At 43.7% G+C, this 19,532-nt stretch overlaps 1 protein-coding gene across 1 annotated transcript; it reads right to left on the bottom strand.

Annotated features, from left to right (window-relative positions):
* Window positions 1-2,396: 2,396 nt before the first annotated feature.
* Window positions 2,397-19,532, bottom strand: LOC115571897 (delta-like protein C). Its single transcript, XM_030401526.1, has 10 exons — window positions 19,217-19,532; window positions 18,533-18,775; window positions 18,174-18,234; window positions 17,524-17,781; window positions 16,255-16,446; window positions 13,360-13,529; window positions 12,984-13,200; window positions 5,349-6,084; window positions 5,030-5,144; window positions 2,397-3,933 (listed from the first exon to the last, which is right to left on the bottom strand). The coding sequence occupies exons 1-10, from the start codon at window positions 19,265-19,267 to the stop codon at window positions 3,928-3,930; spliced, it is 2,049 nt and encodes a 682-aa protein (XP_030257386.1). The 5' UTR covers window positions 19,268-19,532; the 3' UTR covers window positions 2,397-3,927.

The following is a 19,532-nucleotide window of genomic DNA, read 5'->3' as shown; positions in this document are numbered from 1 at the left end:
AGGGAAAGTAAAAGAAAACAGAGACGAGTCCACAGTTCACTTGCTGTTTCCTCCAGGAGACGTTCAGGTACAAACTGACTCTGGTAAAAGTAGAAGTACTGATTCAGCTTGTTTACTCCAGTAAAGTAATAGATTACAGGCTCTGACATGTACTCAGAGTATCAGAGTAAAAAGTCTCCCTCTGAAGGACATTTGTGGTCAAAGCTAACTGAAGCTCACGTCATATTAATAGAATTCAAAGACTATTAAAGTTAAGGTAGAATCAGTAGGATTTGTCCCAGCTGTTCCTGAACGCACCACAAAGACAGTTGATTGTTGAGTCTCATTCCCAGGACGTCAAATAGACACATGTTGGGTTGGTAAAGCGTCCCGAGCAGCAACAAAGAGAGAAAATCAGAAACTCTCTGCAGATACGAGACACTAACACGCCTTTTCTCCACATTCCAGTCTCCCTCTCTGTCTGTTTACGCCTTCTTACGGCTTTTACGTCTTTGTCTCGTCTCGCTGCGTCTGATTGGTCCACATCAGTCTGCTGATGCTGGGAAATAACAAGAATCCAGAATTCACCTCAGATGCATCAACGTTACAAAGAAGAAGAAGAAGAAGAAATGTATTCAAATTAAATTAAAGAAAGAAAAGAAGAATCAGTTTGATCATCAGATCATTTGAACACGATGCTTTTCTTTCCTCTGCGATGGTATAAAATGATCTGATTAACAATCATCGTGTTTGTTAACTAACATTTATTTCAGCTGTGACACACAAACGTTCTCACATGAACGTCGCGGCGGCCTCGAGGGTGAACGTGATAATCCACCGCGACACGGCGGTGATGACAATCAGCCTCCTGCGTGTTACTGTCTGATAACTGAACGCCTCGCTGTGGATTATCAGGAATCATCACCATGAATACAACTGGCTGCAGGGTTTTAATCTCTACGTTCAACATTATTACAATTCACACACACACACACACACACACACACCATGACCAAAGAGCTTACCAGCAGGTGCAGACTGGTTAAACTGGATAACTGCTCGTGTTTGAGAGTAAGAACCAATCAGAAGCCTTCTTTTAATAACACACTTGACAATATTACTACTGTTGTAAAAACCAGGTTACTGATATACGTGTCTCAATGTTGTGATATTCAAAATAAGCGTGATATTAAAAGATGCCATGTTAATAATACAAAGATGATAATATCCAGCTGACACGTTCCGTCTTGTGTTGACTTTCACTTGTTATTCAGTTTAGTTGTTGTTTTTACAGTTGTGGTTACAGAGTATTTCCACCTCCGTACACGTGTGTCTTTAGAGTTTATCTCCCAGTAAAAGAGACCAAACACACATTAAACAAAGCTAAAGACGACGGCTGTCACAGGCAGCAGCTGAATCTCCAGTTTAAGAACACACGTCACAATCTTTTGAATTATGTTCTATAAAGAGTAAAATGTTTAGATGTCTGTGAATTCAATATGAAGCCTCAGTTTAGCTCAGCAGGGTGGAAACATAAAACTAAACCTCACTAATTAACACTTCAGATCTCGGTGTTGTGAAGTGATAAAGAATAAACTGTCACATCACACTTTAAAATGGTTGATTGACTTTTTCTTTGAATACAAACATTATCAGTCTAGCTATAGAGTAATTCTGGCCTTGGTTGTAATTAAAAGGTGTTTCCACTGTCCACTTCGTTCCACACGACACACTTTTGGTACCAGGTACTTTCTCTGGTCGTCATGGTGACGCCAGGTGATCATCCTCGACCTGACACAAACACACCTGACGACTTTCCATCTGCAACCAGACGGACGGATGTCAGTTAAACACGTGATTTTGTGGGCTACCATTTTAAACAGTCTTGGTCTCATGGATATGAAATCACGATCTCTGACCTGGTACTTTCTTCTGGTATCACCTCAGGAAAGTACCGGGTCCATTCTGCAGAAGTTGATGTGAGCCATTCAACCAGAACCAGAAGAATCTGAGGCACCGACCTCAAACCACTTCACATTCCTTCTGCTGTGATTCTTTATTCGTCCGTCGTCCTGTTTATGTCTTTTCAGATGTTTTCCCCTCTTTTGTTCCGGTAGTTTTGTCTCGACACCAGATGTTCTGTTTGTTGTGGTCTTCCTTGTTGTGATGTCACAGATACTTGACCTATCACAAGTCACCGTGCTGACTCTGATTTCCTGCCAGAATTTGTTCCAGGAACCAAAGGACATTAAATAAATGATTTCCTTTCCTCCTGATACAGAAAGGAAACATATTCATTCACCTCATTAATCACTTTCTAACATCAGGATATGTTATTGTTTATTATATGTGTTGTGTAAACAAACAGATCCTTCAGAAAAGGGCGGAGTTAAAGAAAGTGAAACAACACGGCGTCATTAATGATGTTTTTCAAATTTATTTATGAAAAAATATAGTTCTTGATTCTGACTGAGACATTAGGCACATTAACATAGACATATATACAATTCTCTTTCATAAATACAAAATTATTTACAAAGGGCGAACTTAAATAAGAAAACTATCTTCTGGAGGATATGTACACATTGCATTGTTTTCTTAAATTAACGAAGATAGTACAAAGACACGACTACACAGCAAAAACACAGATTTTTGGTATCAAATGGACTTAAAAAAAGATGTCATTATAAAAACTCTCTTTGGAGTCCTTCACTATTGTAAAAGTTTCTTTTCCTTAAATATAAAATGAAAACAGCCGCGCTGCGTTCAGGCCTCGGGTCGAGGCGTGGGAATGTTGCAGCGCGTGTTTTTACTGTTTTCCTGTAGACGTTAATGAAGGCAGCAAGTTTCTTTGATTAATGGAAAACTTACAACAGTTGACTAAAAAAGGAAGCAGAATCACAGGAACACAAACGGACAAAGTGGTCTGTGAGATGAATCCAGCTCGGCTGGACCTTCATCCGGACGGTCACATGTTGGACTTTTACTTTATGTCTTAAAACTGTGAGAGCAGATTATCTGTTCATGAGGTGAAACAGCTGATTGTTGACAGAGACACAGACTCTCTGTGGTTCACCTGAGACCTCCTTCAGACTGGCATTAAAGGAGATGTGACTGGATGTTGGGATTGGGTTTTAGATTGATACCAGTCTGGTTCCAGTGGAGCTGAATGGGTTTCTGGGCTCTTAAAGACATGATGTGAACATGAGATACAAATAAAACCCCTCATTCGTCTCCTTCTGCGTCCTGCTGCAGTTTGTTTTCTAAGAAGAGGCACTTCAGAGTTCATAGCGTCGGTCTGTGATTGTAAGGCTGCTGACGTTCTTCTTCTCAGGCCACAAAGATTCAGATAAAATGTACAGCGTGATGATAGAAAGCCACTCACGAACGCTCCGTATTTGTAGGAAAGTTCAGTTTGTTTGACCTAAAATAAAAATGTTCCGTCTCCCGTTCCTGTCAGCAGGTCCTCGGATGATTTGATTGACATCTTATTTTGAAGTTCTACAGGAAACGGTGGCCGGGATGATTAGGGAGCACAGCTAAGGCGATCGGTCTTTCCGATTTGTGGACGGTTCCGATTATTAACGTCCTCTCATTCACGTTTGATCCAACGAAAGTTCAGATACACGGACAGAAATATTATATTAAGATTTAAAGAATATAAAAAAAAGATAAATAGTGCAAATGATGCCAGACATTCAGTCTTTCCTTTTTCTCTCCTCGTCCTGCTTGTTCACTCCTCTCAGAGTCACTGTGATCCGAACGTTGTCCATATCAAGGCAGAAAAGAATAAAAAAACAGGTCCTTTTCTCTCTCGTTTCTTTCCATTGAGCAGCAGTAATAAATATTAAATAAAACAATGTGTGTAGAATAGATCCTCTGGGTGACAGAACATGTGTCGGGCCTTCAGCGCTGAAGTTCCTCCGCTGGCCGTCTGAAAACTGGAGGTTATACCTGAGAACAAGACGGAGAAACAGCGGTCAGTCATCAGCGTACGAGTTTACTTCATCAGCGTCACCATTAAAATACATCATTTATAAAACAAGACGATGTTTAAGAAAAAGTTCCAGAGTCACGTTATAAAGACTGATCAGAACTTGTGTATTTATTAATTTATTATTTAATTAAGATTTTTGATATCAAAGCGCTCCTATTATTTCCTTTGTTTGTTGCAGTTTAGCCCTTTTTTAGAACAAACTAATAATTTTACATCTTATTTCCTCATTAAATATGGTAACAAACACATGAAGCCACTTTGAATATCATCAACAAAAAATGGAAAATAAAATAACCGGGACGTTCTGAACTGTTATTACAAGAATGAGATAGATAATTTGCTGATTTAAATGAAGTAAATGAATATGATTAAGACTTTCTGTGCTCTCTATCTCTGTATTTCAAAACTTTGTCACAAATAGCACAAAATGCTAAATTTTTATCTTAAACATGACAAAATGTGGATAAATAGATTAATTATCAGATGAACAACAATATTTTTAAACCACTGTAATCTTGATATTGGATTAACAGCTTCAGTGTGTTCAGTACTGAGCAGCTGTTTACAGTCGAGTGCTGTAATCAATACCTGAACAATCAATAAAAGATGATTTCATTGTTTCTGATTTGATCATTTTCTGCATTTTTATACGCAGATAATAAATGTTTTAGTGTGCAGACAGAAAAACAACAGATTAATCTAATCTAATGTATTTAAAGTTACACTGCAGTTGCCGTGCAGTCTTTGGAATGATTAACTGTATTAATTAATTGATATATTGATCTGATTGGACGCACTGTTGATTTAACGAACTCATCGTGGAGACGATAACTTTCTTATGAAGTTTAACAAACTGTGAAAAGCAACAGGAGGTTTAAAACTTCCTGTCGATCTCTTTCAGAGCTCTCGAGTTAAAGGAAACTAATTTGTGAACAATAATCATCTTTTTTTTCCTCTCTTGGATGTTTAATGAATGTTGATGTTTGTTTCCTGCCTCGCTGTGTGGACAGGAACACCTGTTTGTGTGTTGCTGTGTTGTAAACGCGTCCTCACCTCAGTAGCGAACACACACTGCTCCATCTGCTCCGGGATGATGAACACCGGTTGATACAGACTGTCCTTTGCAAAGCTGAGAGGAGGGACGATGATGGACGAGTCGCACTTCTTACTGTTAGAGGGAGAGAGGGAGGGAGGGAGAGAGGGAGGGTTGGTACTGCGGCAGCAACACAGATGTACAGAAATACTTAGTGAAGGTGTGCGAACACACAACTGATCAGATAAGAGACGACAAACATGCTGCGATTCGTCTTCACACAACAGAGCAGATAACAGGACGTAAACACACACACAGAAAACATGGTCAGGTTCTTACAGGTCAAACTTGTTCTTGCCCAGGTGCTGCTCCTCCTTCGCCAGGTTATAGTCAGCCATTTTGTTTTTAAACATGGACATGTTGTCGCCACCCTTCTCCACCAGCGCTGCATCCTTGTTGGACATCTTCAGATGTCCTCCGGGGAGGAGGAAGGCCTCCTTCTCTCTCAGGCTCCCCAGCGGCGCTCCCTGTAGGCTCCCGTTATTGGGTCCGCCCCCGCCGATCACTGCGTTGCGGTTGTTCACCGTCTCCAGGTCGTTCTTCACGGACGTGGCCATGGCCGTCAGCGCTCTGCCCCGGCGGAGCTGACGCAGAATGTGGATGGCGGCGCACAACAGCAGGGACAGTGTCACCAGGCCGAGGGCGACGGCGGCAATCAGCGCCGGAGACACCTCGGGATTGGGCGTTTTAACCGTTGGCTTGCTGACGGAGTACTCGCAGCGTGCACCCATGAAGTCCGGGGGACACTGGCACACCGGGCCCGTGAAGTGGGTGTAACACTTGCCACCGTTGTCGCAGGGGAAGTGGTCGCAGGGGCTGGTGCGCACGGAGCAGTCCTTGCTGGTGAAGCCGAGCGTGCACGTGCAGGTGAAGTCGTTGATGCCGTCGACGCAGGTGCCGGCGTTGCGGCAGGGGTTCCCGGCGCAGTCGTCGATGTTGGTCTCGCAGCGAGCGCCGGTGAAGCCGGGCTGACAGCGACACATGACACGTTTACCGAGGTCCAAACACTGAGCGCCTGCAGAGACACAGAGGGAGGGTTGAGTTACTAACAGAAGACTTCAGCACTGTGCAGCAGAACATCTGGTCACTCAACACGAGGATGGAAGTTTCATGCTGCGAGCTTTAATCTGAAGACCAGTGATCGGTTTATTTGATGCATTAGGAACTATAATCGATGCTGAACACAACGATGGAAATGAGACACTTTCAGCAGACAGATTAACAACTTCTGATAAAGCAAAGCAGAAGGACTGACGGATCACAGAGTCAGAGTTTAATGTCACGGACAGGATCGTTGTTTCTCTGATGCAGCTGCCTCACTCAGTCTCATCTGAACAATCATCATGTGTAGAAGCAAATATAACTGAGGTTCCAATCAGCATCACAATCTTATGATCTGTTTCTATGACAACAAGCATGGCAGTTTCCAGGTACACTACTTATAACGATTTGAAATCAGTGGCTCTGTCTTGACTGTTTTTCCTGTAACTCTGCATCAACATTTAGATGTTTCTTATCTTGTTTTTTCACACTAATCCATGATTTCTTTATGTGACGTCAGCAAGAGAGACGGAGAAGAAACAAGATGACTTAAAATAAGTCAAACATAAACTGGAAATCACTCGACTGCGGTTCTGTTGCAGGAAGATAATGAAGAGGACAAACACAACTGAGTCACAAAGACATGTGAGAAGGACTCATGAGCACCTGTTTATGTATTTCATCTGCTGTTTGATGTTGAGTAAACTGAGATCAGAGTGTTTCTGCTGCGTCTGTTAAAAGTCCTGGATGTTGTAATCAGCTGATCAAGAGTGTTTCAGTCGGAGTTTAGAGCCGAACACACTTTTCAATGAGATACTCGTTGGTTATCAAGAGAGAGAGGTTCACAAAAGAAAAGTAATAATAGAAACGTTTTAGTCCCAACAGAGAGAGAGAGAGAGAGAGAGAGAGAGAGAGAGAGAGGACGGAACAACAATCTGTTCATCACAACACATGTCACACATCAGCAGAGGAATGTGTGTGTGAGTGTGTGTGAGATCAGAAACATCCTGATATGTTTTCCAGACTACTGCAGAGGAGATTTGTGAATGAAGCAAACACACCAATAAACAGCAGTGACACCTGTTTCTCTGTGTTCTGCAGTTGTAACTTCACTCTTGCAAACCGAAGCGTTCTGTCGGACCTCCCTGAGCTCGGCGAGGCTGCAGCGGCTGAACCTTCAACAGGAGCTGCAGGGTCGATGTGAGGCGACGTGCTGGAGCTCAAACTGAACTCACACAGACTGTTGATTCAGCTCCATATTTGGTTGCCATGCATATCTGCTGTGTTGCAACACTGCAAACAGAGCAGAGCAAGAACAACTTCTCCTCTCCCTCCCTGTCGGGCTCACTGAGAGGCAGGAATGACTGCAGATTGAAGATAAGCCGGCGGTGGTTTCTGCACGCTAATGAGGACCTGAGGGACGACTGCGGGCTGAACTGGGACCTGAGGAGACGACTCTGCGCGGCAGGCTGCTGATAACTGTGTGGTAATTGTAATATTCAGCGATAAAGTTTTATTTTGGGAGGCCGGTTGTGTGAGTGGAGCCGTCTGATCCTGATTATCTGTCTGCTCCCATAGAAAAGGTCTGAGAACAGGTGATTCAACGCCTGAGAGTCTGCGTGCTGCCGTCCCTGCTAAACAATCTGTGGCTGTCTTTGAAAAACATTTTCATCCTCCGAGTTTTAAATACCTGCTAATAATCTTTGTCCAGATAAACAAAGGCACCTGATTTAAGTGTTTTTACTTTGTTTTTTTCTACAAATACTTTGGTTGCATTTTGATTTCACAACTCTCAGAGACGTGGAACCTGTTGCAGAGCGTTAATTCACCGTGATAAACATCCTGCTCAAGTTATTTTTGTGAGATGAATGTGAAATCCAACCTGCACGGTTCATTCAGGGGCTGGTGGGAAAATCAGACATCCTAGACTCGGCATGCTGACAGAAAACTAAACCAACAATACGATCCAACAGGACAGATTTGGAAAAAAGTCCCGTGCATTTAAAACTCAGCACCGTGTTGATTATGTTCGATTATTTCTCAGGAGGAAGTTTGGAGTCTCTGCCAAGTGTTGGCTGCCTGTAGGAAGGAAAGTCCATCTAAAAGCTGATGGTATATTCTGGAAAAAGCTCTGCAATGATGCAAAGACAATGGAATTACTCATAAATGAGGTTAACAAGGTTACCGTGAATTTGGCGTGCTGCTGCGAGGTGCCACGGGCTGCTTCATCATTAAAACATCATTAAGAGGCTCATAAGAGCAGCAGAGAGAAACCAGCAGCCTCAGTAAGACACACAGTGCTGGACCGCTGCAGACGAGACGAGGTAAAGAAAGAACCAACAGCGACACCGACAGAGTCTCCAGGCTGCTGACAACACACAGGCGTGTTTACGACGGCAACAATGAGCAAAATGTTAGAGTCGGTGATAAGAAGCGTTCAGCGGCTGCTACGTGACAATACAGGACTTTATCTGCTCTTTGACACACAAACACACACGTCTGATGTGAAGCTTTAAACTCAAACATCAAGAATCAAAGCAATCTGATCAATAACTCAATTAAAGTCACATAAATCTGATATCTAATAACGTCACATCTGGGGTAATCTCTCTTTAATAACTGTCTCCGTCTTCATCATTTCCTTCCTGTCGATCTTTTTCTTAACCGCACGTTTCATGACACCTGAAATGCTGAAAGAACTCGTGATGTTTGATGTACAAACCCAAATCAAACCCTGCGGTCGTTCAGCCGGTGCACCAACAGAATGCATTCATTTCTCCTGCACAAACTGACTGAATGAATGATTTCCTGTAAGTGTTTGCAGAAAGACACCTACGGTGCGTCTGAAACTTTGGTAAAAATGATGCACTTCTCTCGTAATCGTGGTACTTTCACATCATGTTTTTGGATGTGCAGAAGTGTTTGCAGATGGGCTGCACACAAACATCCTGCAGAGACTCAGAAACTCACCAAGAGACCACAAACACGTTAAACATTTATGTAAAACCTAAAAGCCACTTTTGAGCAACAACAGATTTTATGAAGAAATCCGTCTTCTCACTCCCACTTTCTATCTGACGGCTCACACTGTTACGAGGGTCACTGACTCCAGTCAGTGAACTTTGTTTACGTGGATCAGCTCCAACACATTTATCTTTGTGATTACCAGCAGCGTTTAAACTGAGTTAATCATTATCCTTTTATATTTATGACAGATTATTAATGTTATAATCAGTCACAATCTGCTCTGATTTAAAAAGGCATTAGATATGACAGCAGTAATATATTCACACAGAAAGTGTTCTTAACTTTAATGGAGGAACCGCCTCGGGTTTTATTTCAACATGAATAACGATTTCAGTCTGTTTTGACTTTTCCTGTGCACTGATGCTGCTGCACACACTGTTTGTGTCTTCTGATGAAGGTTAAATATCTGTACGTATGCAGACGACACGCAGCTGAACATCTGTGGTTCCTCCTGATGACGAGCTTACTGAATCTGTTGAAGCTCATTTAGGATAAAATTAAGAACTAACTGCAAACTTGACAGTAAAGAAACACAAACTGCAACATATCTGAAGCCCAAAAGGGAACAAAAAGGGAACACGTGTCTTTTTTAGTCCGCAGATTAACTAAAACTCGAGAAAAAAGAGCGACATGATATGAAAGTAAAATCAGGTGTTCTCTCTTCTTTCTTTCAGATTGTCAGGAAACAAACAGCCTGCTGATACAAAGTGTCCCACAGCTGTTCTGTCACATATGAACAAGATGAACACCGACTGGTTCTCTGCAGCGGCTGTTAGCTAGCACTTCCACCTGCTCCTCTATCCATCCGTCTGTCTTTGTGTCGGTCGGTATGTATGACGTGTTTCCTTTACATGTTTTCCATTACATGTTAATCTGTGTAAATGTACTATACAAATGATTGATCTAATATCAGATATTTTTGATAATTAGTACAATATTTATTGATAAAAGTGTGTTGTGTTCATCTGAAGCTGTTGTTGTTGAGTAAAAAGGAAAATGTTTGGAGCAGAAAATAGAAACACTCGTGTAAGGAACCTGAAATGTTTACGTCTTTAAGTAAATATACTTAGTTACTTTACATCACAAGTAACTGAGTTGAGTAATGCTAAGTAACTTGCTAATGCTAGCTAATCTAGCTCATATGATAAATCAGGAAGTGACTTTAGTTCACATTTGACAAGGAACGCTTAAAAAACTTTATAGCGTACCTGAACTATGTTTATCACGTCGGCTACCTGTTAAAACACACCTGATGTGTTGTTGTTTCCCAAGGCTCTGATACAACACACACACACACACACACACACACACACACACACACACACTACGAGCCTTCCCACCATTTTGCCCTCCATGCCAGTCACACAGGTATTTGCCAAGGCGCCAAAAGTTCAGCTCAGCCTGACCGGCGCTCTGCGTCCTCAGGCTACAGATAACTGAAATGAACTCACGCGAAACTCTTGAACGCCAAAATCAGTCTCACGAAATACAATTCAGCTCGAGCCAAGAAAGTGCCGCACTGTTGCCTCCAAACACGCCGAGTCCAAACACAACGGAGGAATCACGGCACGATAATGTCTGCTATGAAAATAAAAGCTAACCTCAAGTTTACAGAGACACATTTCCTGCTCAGCGCACAAATCTAAAACGCTCGGCATCGACACGACTCACATGAGATCTGATTGGTGGGTGGAAAGTTTGCAGGAATGAAGCAGATCAGATTTGTGTCATGACGTTTACAGTCCGAACACTTTCCTCTGGTTGCTCCCTGGCGGTCACCTCCACCGTGGCATCATGTAATCATTACACCAGCTCGCTCTTGTAAACACTTTCATATTGATTGCCATTGAATGACCTGCGGTGTTTAAATAAATGATTAACTGACTGATAACCCGGAATATACCAGCATGTAGCTGCGGTTTCCCAGAGCTGCAGATAAACTCTACAGGTCGTTGGAGCGTCGGGGCGGTTTCACAACAACAGCACTGTGTGAAGACACTCATGATGGTACACACTGGTGTGTTCAGTGAACTGTGAGAATATCTCTCTGAAATGTGTCCAAACCACCTGCAGCAGGTGGATCCAGTCAGTGAGAGTTAAGATCTACAAACAGATTAACTACCAGAGAAAAGGAGGTTGATGAGCCGCTGACCTGGAAACTCAACACCTGCACGGACGCCGCCTATCTCCTCTCAAGCCTCGACTGAGAGACGCGACTGTTGTTAGGATTTCTGCTTCATTTAGAGACGGACAGCTGGAGAGAGAGACGGACGACATGCAGCTACGGTTCTGATCTGGATTCATGATGAAATAGTCCACGATTCCTAAATGATCAACACTTCACTCTTTGTTCTACCGGCAGCAGAAACACTTGAGCTGCTTCTGCTGCAGATTCATTTATTTACTTTCTCAGAGGAGATAAATGACTATTCACCAGCAACTCGCCAAACTTTAAATCAATCCTACAAATGTTTTTGTTGGAGAAACAGTACGAACTCTCCAGTGAGAGAGCAGACTTCTGCAGCAGCGCATCAGGTTTATATTATATTATATAACAAGTCAAACTGGATGAGAACTTCTTCTACTTCTACATGTTACACTAAAATAAGTTTTCTTTCTTCCTCGTTGCCACGACACCAGTTCTCTTCTCCGGTGTGAACGTTAGACGACAGAGAGCAGCAGACAGCAGCATGGAGACCACTGTCAATGTCACCGCCGTTACTTTTTATAATATGTTTCACTTCAGTCTCTTTCAAACTCAACGTCTACTCGTCAGTGTTCGAGTGCTGCCTGAACGGAGACAGATGGAACTATTTTCACACCAACATCCAGGACTCACATCGCAGCGGAAAACGGACGAAAATTAGCACGTCAACTGGGGATAATGTTTCAAAGACAGAAGCCAGATGTTAGTGGGTGTCCGGTAGATTTTGTCATGTGTGAAAAGGTATTAAACACCTTAATATCTCACTCTTTCACTCTGCTGCGGTTCTGTGATTTCACCTCGTTTGCAAAAACGTCTCCCCTCAGGCACAAACCAAATATCTCATTCTCATGTCCTTGAACAGATCATCATGTTCATCTGAGCCACAGAAAGATTCTTGAGATGCATAAACATCTGGAGCTGCTTCACTGAGAATGAAGGAACAACTGATGAGGGTTACATGAAGTGGTTGAGCGCCGACCGCCTGCAAGTCTGAACATCCTCGACATCACCGAGTCTCACTGAGTCGTGTCGGTCGCCTCCACCGAGCTTCATGAACTTCATATCAGACGCTCGGCTGTTGTTCTGCCGCTCGGGTAAAAATGGAATCTAACTGGCAAGTTCTGACAGGACGGAGTGTCTCTCACATGTCTGCTCCGTGTTTTTATTCTTCTTTGACCATCAGATTATTTCAGTACGCACGAACTTCAGGTCAGAGGCAGACAGGTAGAACTGAGGCCGAGGTGATAAAAGCAGGAAATAATGACATAGAATTCCAGATGTTCTGTCTCATCTGAAGAATATGATTTATAGCTTCTACGCCTCATTATCTAAAGACTGCAGTGTGTTCGGGATGTTGCACTCGGTCGTGTCACTGCACACCTCAGTTCACGGCTGTCATATTCTGCATTCAAGATCTTTCTTTTTACTTTTTCTTCTTTGGCTGAAACTTCTTCAAACGCTCACTTGTATAACCTCACATGCACAAAGTCATAGTTCCCACACAAGGCTGCAGCAGACGTAAAATGCAAAGAATCAAAAATGACTTTAAATGAAACTGGTTCCGCTGTGAAGTTTAACCTGTGAGTGGAAGTGGGATTATTCTGGATGTGAGTTAGTTGCAGGCGACAGTTGGTTCGTACCGTTAGCGCAGGGGTTGCTGCTGCATCTGTCGATTCTCTTCTCACAGTTGGAGCCGGTGAACCCGGGTGGGCAGCGGCAGCTGTAACCGCCGGCGGCGTTCTCGACGCAGGTTCCTCCATTGAAACACGGCCCGTCGGCGCACGTCATGGCGCTGATCTCGCAGTTCTTCCCGTAGAAGCCCTGAGGGCACGCACAGGAGTAATCACTCTCCAGATCCTGGGGGAGAAACCAAAACGAAGACGTGAGTCCAGCTCATCTGTAATCTTTTAATTAGTTCCTGATGTTTCTGCAATCTTTCAGAAAGATTCTGGGTAAAGCAATCAGAGAAACAACCAGAACTTTATGAAAGCTGCTCTAAAAGTTCTCGTGACTCACTTTGCAGCTGCCACCGTTCCTGCAGGGGTTGCTGTCGCACTCGTTGGTCTCGATCTCGCAGTTTTTGCCGGTGAAGCCGGGCCGGCAGGTGCAGGTGTAGCTGCCCTGACCGGTGTTGGTGCAGGAAGCGTCGTTGCGGCACGGCTTGTGGTTGGTGCAGTAGTTCAGATCTGGAGTTAACAGACAGGATGAGAGGAACGGGGAGGTTAGCTGGATGAACAGAGTTTTCCAAACGATGCTGTCTGTCGTTAAATGAAGCTGGTGGTCAGACAGGAGGTCATGCCATGTCTTCTGATGGTGGTAGGGTAAAATTATTTTCTTGCAAAGCATAAATATCTCATCTAAAAAACTATTCACAACGCTGTGAACACAGTGATGAGAACACTTTGTGTTTTGTCTGATATTTTAAAGGAACGGCGGGTGTTTGCTGGCTGACTCTAAATGTAATCTAAAACCTACAAACTCTGCTAACAGAGTGAGAACACGTGTGTTTTCAAGTCTTGAGTTCTACTTTCACTTGTTGTCCAACTTGTATGGACAAACAGTGGTGTGTTGCCAGATTTGAGATAGTTTTCAGTTTGCTGGTCTTGCTTCACTCTCACATATTTTCAGTCAGTTCACCTGATCTAACCAGTTTACTTCAGACCAGAAGGACAACCGTAACAACAGAGACAAGATGATGTGTAAAGCAACGTTTAAAACAAATGTTAGATTAATTGTACAATAATAAAAGATCTAAAATGTGTTTTAGAGCAGAAACTATCAGGATGAGACTGAAGAACCTCAGAGATCTCATCCAGGAGGACGGACCGGAACACGGACCGACACTGAGACGCTGGTTAGTTTTTAGTTTGTTTGCAGTATTTGGGATGATGAATCACAGATGATGGTTTCTGGGTCATGTTACTGTGAAAAACATCAATAAAAACAGATTTACAACTGAACTGTGTCTGAAAGTGTTCCTGAGCTCACACAGTCCTCTGAACCTCGACCCATCCGGACTCCAGCCTCTCAATCATGAGACCATCGCCTGCTACCAGTGAACCTGCTGACCTGAGGAATGATCCTGACAGGTGTTTCTGGAGCGTTACACAACTTTATCATCAATGTTGATGAGTTAAACATTAAATATATTATCTTTGTACTGATAAATTGAGTATATGTCAAAAAGGATTCGCAAATTATCGCATTCGGTGTAATTTATGTTTTGCAGATCAGAGCTGTAGCTTCTACAGGACTGACGCTGCATGTACAAACACAACCTGGACCTTACTGAGAGGTTCTGTTTTCATCGTCAGGTTAATGTTGTAAGATAAACACCTGCAGCAATTTAATAATCGAAAAATGGAAGTGGACCGAGGATAGAGCCCTGAGGCACACCACGGGCCATCTGAACAGAGGAGGAGACGTTGTGTTCAGGGTGCTGCCACATGAAGTTTCATCACCAGAGAAATAAAACACAACATCTAGGACAACAAATTAATATTGTGCTACTTCTACGTTAAAACATCCTGATATATGCACAGTGTCAAGATTCCTAAGATACAGGAAATGACTAATACAAGTCAGGAAACTGTTATTTGGAGCTGGAATTACAATACGGTTAATGCTGTGGATTATTTAGTATCTCTATCCAGCTTTTTAGGTTCAACAGGTTCTCGCATTACATCTCCAACACGTAAAACATCACAAGTGTTTGGACAAAATCTGATGACTTTCTGCAGTAAAATAGATCCGATTGTGTCTTTTTTCTTATTTCCACATTTGCAGACGATAAACAACTTTACATTGAAGTAAAACGTATTGACAGGCGTTGGTTATATGACCTAAACATTTTAAATCTATATGTTTAAACCATAAGTTTTACATTTTATTGTGCAAACAAGAAGCAGCAGATACATAGAACTGTGCAGGAGCTCTTACAGGATGTTTTTAGTGGACGTTTTCTTTTATTTTCTACTTTTACCCATTTATCATGCAGGTATTGTCTCATTTCGGTATAATTAAATTGCTATTTGTCCAATTGTAATGTGTTACCATATAAATACTGTTATGAACTATCAATAACTCTTAATGCCGACGCTGCCTCAGAAAATACTGTTTTCATGCAGTCGATTAAGTATTTTGCCAAAATTTCAGTGTGCCCAATTCATAAAGCGTATCTTTAAATATTTAAAGTACGTTCCAACCGCAGAGATTTGAAACATGCTTGTGAAAGTTACTCCCTTAGAGTCGACATCACTTCTTTGCACTTTTGGGTTAAACGTTGATTATCGATGAGTCGTAACAGGTTGAAAACGCAGGTGGACTTCAAGTCTGGAAGGAACTAATACTGTTGCATTAATGAGCTATGTTGGTGGAAAAAATACTAAAAAAGTAGCAGACAAACGATTAATTCATTCTTGAACATAAAGTTGCAAAGTTTTATTGTTTTTGCATTAAAAAAAGTCTGATGAGGTTTTTTCAGCCACACAGAATCCATCAGCATCATCACTGAGAAATATCTGCAGACACAAAATGAATGAGCTAAAAACAGGCAACAAAAAAACGGCTGTAAGATTAATTTGTTTGCCTTCTTTAGCTGGTCATTAACCATCTAATTAACATTTTAATTAGCACAGCCAAAGCCCAATGAGGAGAGCAGACCAGACAACAGCTGCAGTCTGATGTGATAGATGGTTAATTAAAGGGTAAAACAGACTGATTAGTTTGACGACAGTTAAATCATCATCTGTGGGTCAGCAGCTCCGCTAATCCGCTTTAAACATCCTCACTTGTGTTTCAGACTTCTTGCTGGACAGTTAATGCTTCTGTTTTCTCCTAAAACCTTTTAATTGAACTTGGGAATGAACCCGTCAGCCTGCCGGGTCGAGCTGTTCTGGAGCTTGAACCCACCTTGGTCGCAGTACAGGCCGCCCCAGCCCTCCTTGCAGTTGCACTGCCAGGGCTGCTGGCAGGTCCCGTGGAGGCAGCCGGGGTGTCGGGCGCACTCGTCGCAGCGCTCGCCCTGCCAGCCCTGCCGGCACACACACTCCCCGGGAGAGCCGCAGAAACCGTGCTTCTCGCTGCACCCCGCGGCACAGATGGCTGATGGGAGGAGGAGAGGGAACACAGCGAGGGGGGGAGGGGGGGACGTCAAAGGAAGAGAGGGAAAGGGAGAAAGGGGGAGGAAGAAGGAGAGAATATTACTATGAGTGCATGTGTGTGTGTGTCTCATGTTCTTCGTTCGAATCACAAAACAACTCCCCTCCCCTCTCCGGGCCTCTCACACACACACACACACACACACACACACACACACACACACACACTAACTCCCCTACAAGTGCTTGTTAAGTACTAAACGAAGCAGCTGGCCTGCACAACAAAAGCAACACATGCCGTCTCTTTTCACGCAAGGCAGCGCACATTAAGCTCCAGCGCGTGTCCCTGTTAAAGCGGGCGGGCCGGGGGCCGACCGGGGGCCGACCGGGGGCCCATTGTTGAGCTCAAAACAAAAGGAGCAGACCTCAGAGCCAACACACACACACACACACACACACACACACACACACACACTGGAAACGACAGAAGCTCTAAGATCTTTTTTGTCCTGCTCAGCCACCAGGGCCAGCGACGGCGTTGACAACTGCTTGACTTAACAATTTCAAGGCCACTGGACAAAAAAATTGAAGCGCCAAGGGTCCCATTCTTCACCCCCCCACCTCCTCCCACCTCCACCTCCTCCCTCCTAATCTGAAGAAACGTTAGAATAGAAATGGAGGGAGAGGAGAGGAAGAGGAGGGGTCACACTACTGTTAAAACACATTTTGCAGCCAATTTTGGTGTCTTTTTGTTCATTTTTTTGCAGCACGCTGAACTCTGAACAGTCACTTCAGTCTGCAGCAAACACTGACTTGGATCAGAGTAATGAAACATTATACTGCACGAATATCACAGCGAGCCGCAGAGAAGTAAAAACACCACGAAGCAAGTCTCAACAAACTCATCACAACAAGCTGCACACAAACTTTAAACACTCCTCAGTATCGTACAGCCGCTTTACGTTCAAACTGAACTAACAAACTCATATCACAACAGCATGATGATGCCTTAAAGGACCATTCTGGTGTTTTTTTGGGCTTGAGATTTGAGAAGAAGTCAAACAGCAAACATGACACTTACGGTCGGAGCAGTACTCGCCCCCCCAGCCCTCCTGACAGTGGCGGTTCCCCTCGTTGTCGCAGGTGAAGTGTCCGAAGGTGTCGTTGCGGGGCCGGCAGTAGGCGGAGCAGGTCTCGCCGTAGTAGTGTTCATCGCACAGTACGTGGTAGGAGTAACGCAGCTCGCTCTGGTTGCCGAAGTGCACGTCCTGGGACCATTCCTCCCCGACTGTCAGCCTGCGGCGGGTCGCCAGCCGGCTGATGAGGTTGTTCTGGTTGTCTGGAGGAAGGAGGGAAGACATGACGTGTGTTTGTTGACATCCTGAGAATGTGTTGAAACACATCCTGCAGAAACCTGTCACACTATAATCCTGCTATCTGTCAGTGATCTGATATATCAGGCAGTATTGATTCTGTTCACTGAGCAGAAAACAGACTTACAGTTTTACAGTTAAAGTCTAAAGATTTAACACTAAAACATCCTTTGTGTCAGAAAACCAAACAACTGCAACTTTTAGAAATGAAACGTTTTAAAACTGCTTCATTAAAGTTGGTTTTCTTTCAGCAAACATGAGTTCTTGTCTCCAGGAGGTGTGTGAGTGTTTTCTGCGGGCGAGCAGCGCCTCTGTCGCCGCCTGGCGGTGGAGCAGCAGCACCGCAGCAGCAGCTTACCTGTAGATTCAAGTCCAGAAGACTCCGCGTTCCACGCTTCGATGATCAGAGAGAAAGTTCCCTGAAACAAATCAGAGAATCGATTAATGATCAGATCCATCAGATGTCCAATGGTTGCACATGCGTGTTCCTGTTCAGGCCTGCAGGACATATTTCCCTGGTTCAGTCATTTTAAAGTATCTCTGCGTCTAGAAAGTGAAAGAAATTCATATCGAGCGGGAGAAGTTGCTTATTAAGGAGATTACAGCCGGTGTCGGTGTGTAATGTGAGTGTGAGTGAGAACAGAGGCAGCTCACTGCAGGACTGAAGGTGCTCAACACCGACTTTTGGACAGAACGCGTGTGATTTTCGTCACCTACCGGCCACTTGAAGTGAAAAGGCACCCTGATGGGCGCGCTCTCGGAGATGGAGTTGGAGTCGGCGCTGAAGATCTCAGTGAGCGCGGTGCCGTAGGTGCACGGCGGCTCCGGGTTGATGACGTCCTGGGAATGCTTGAGACACACGCGGAAAAAAATCTGGCAGTCCCGGGAGGGGGAGCGACAGACACCGCGGGAGCTGGTGAAGGAGTCGATCTTCAGCTCGAAGACCCCGGAGGAGAGAGTCTGAGGGGAGAGGAGGAGGTGTTACACAGAATATCAGCTGATGCCAGAAAATACAGTGATATGGAAGAAAATGCGCCAACACACGCAAATAAGCAGAAACATGCACATGTGTACAGTCATTGCTGCAAATGTTAGAATAAAATGTGACTTTCTCATCGTATTTCTGCAGAAATCCAAGATATCTATGACCCCTGATTCTCTGCACCGCACCGCTCACTAGTAACATATCCATAAATATGTTAAATCAAATGAATAAGTATTAAAGTAATTTCGGTCCCGCAGAAATGAAGTAAAACCGGGAGAAAAGCTGTGCGTAAAAGCGCACGTCTCCAAACCTCCTCGCTCCCAGAAACCAGCAAAAAAAACAAACCACCGCTGTTGTATAATAAATAATAAATAAATAATGTGGACTCCTGTGAGTGTGCTGTCAGTGCAACTCACCGTCTGCGCTGAAACAAACAGCAGGAGACACAACAGGAACAAACGCGCCATGTCGGCACGGAGCGTCCAGGGCAGAAAGCGCCGGAGGTCCAAGGAAGGTGAAGAAGTGCGTAAAATCCAAACGGGTCCAAAAGGAAACGGAGAGTTGTAGAAATAAAAAAGTAAAAACTCTCCGGGATGGAATTAAAAACACAGGTTGAAGGTCAGAGGAGCAGTCAGTGTGTGTGTGAGTGTGTGTGTCAGCGGTCTGGTGAGAAAAAGGAAAGACACGAGAGCAAAGATCCGCTCGGCTGCTGAACTCTGGACTGTGGCAGCT

Source organism: Sparus aurata, chromosome 2 (assembly GCF_900880675.1).
Source record: "Sparus aurata chromosome 2, fSpaAur1.1, whole genome shotgun sequence".
Taxonomy (NCBI): Eukaryota; Metazoa; Chordata; class Actinopteri; order Spariformes; family Sparidae; genus Sparus; species Sparus aurata.
The sequence above is the reverse complement of the archived record's forward strand: the minus strand, read 5'-3'. Positions and strand labels throughout refer to the sequence as shown.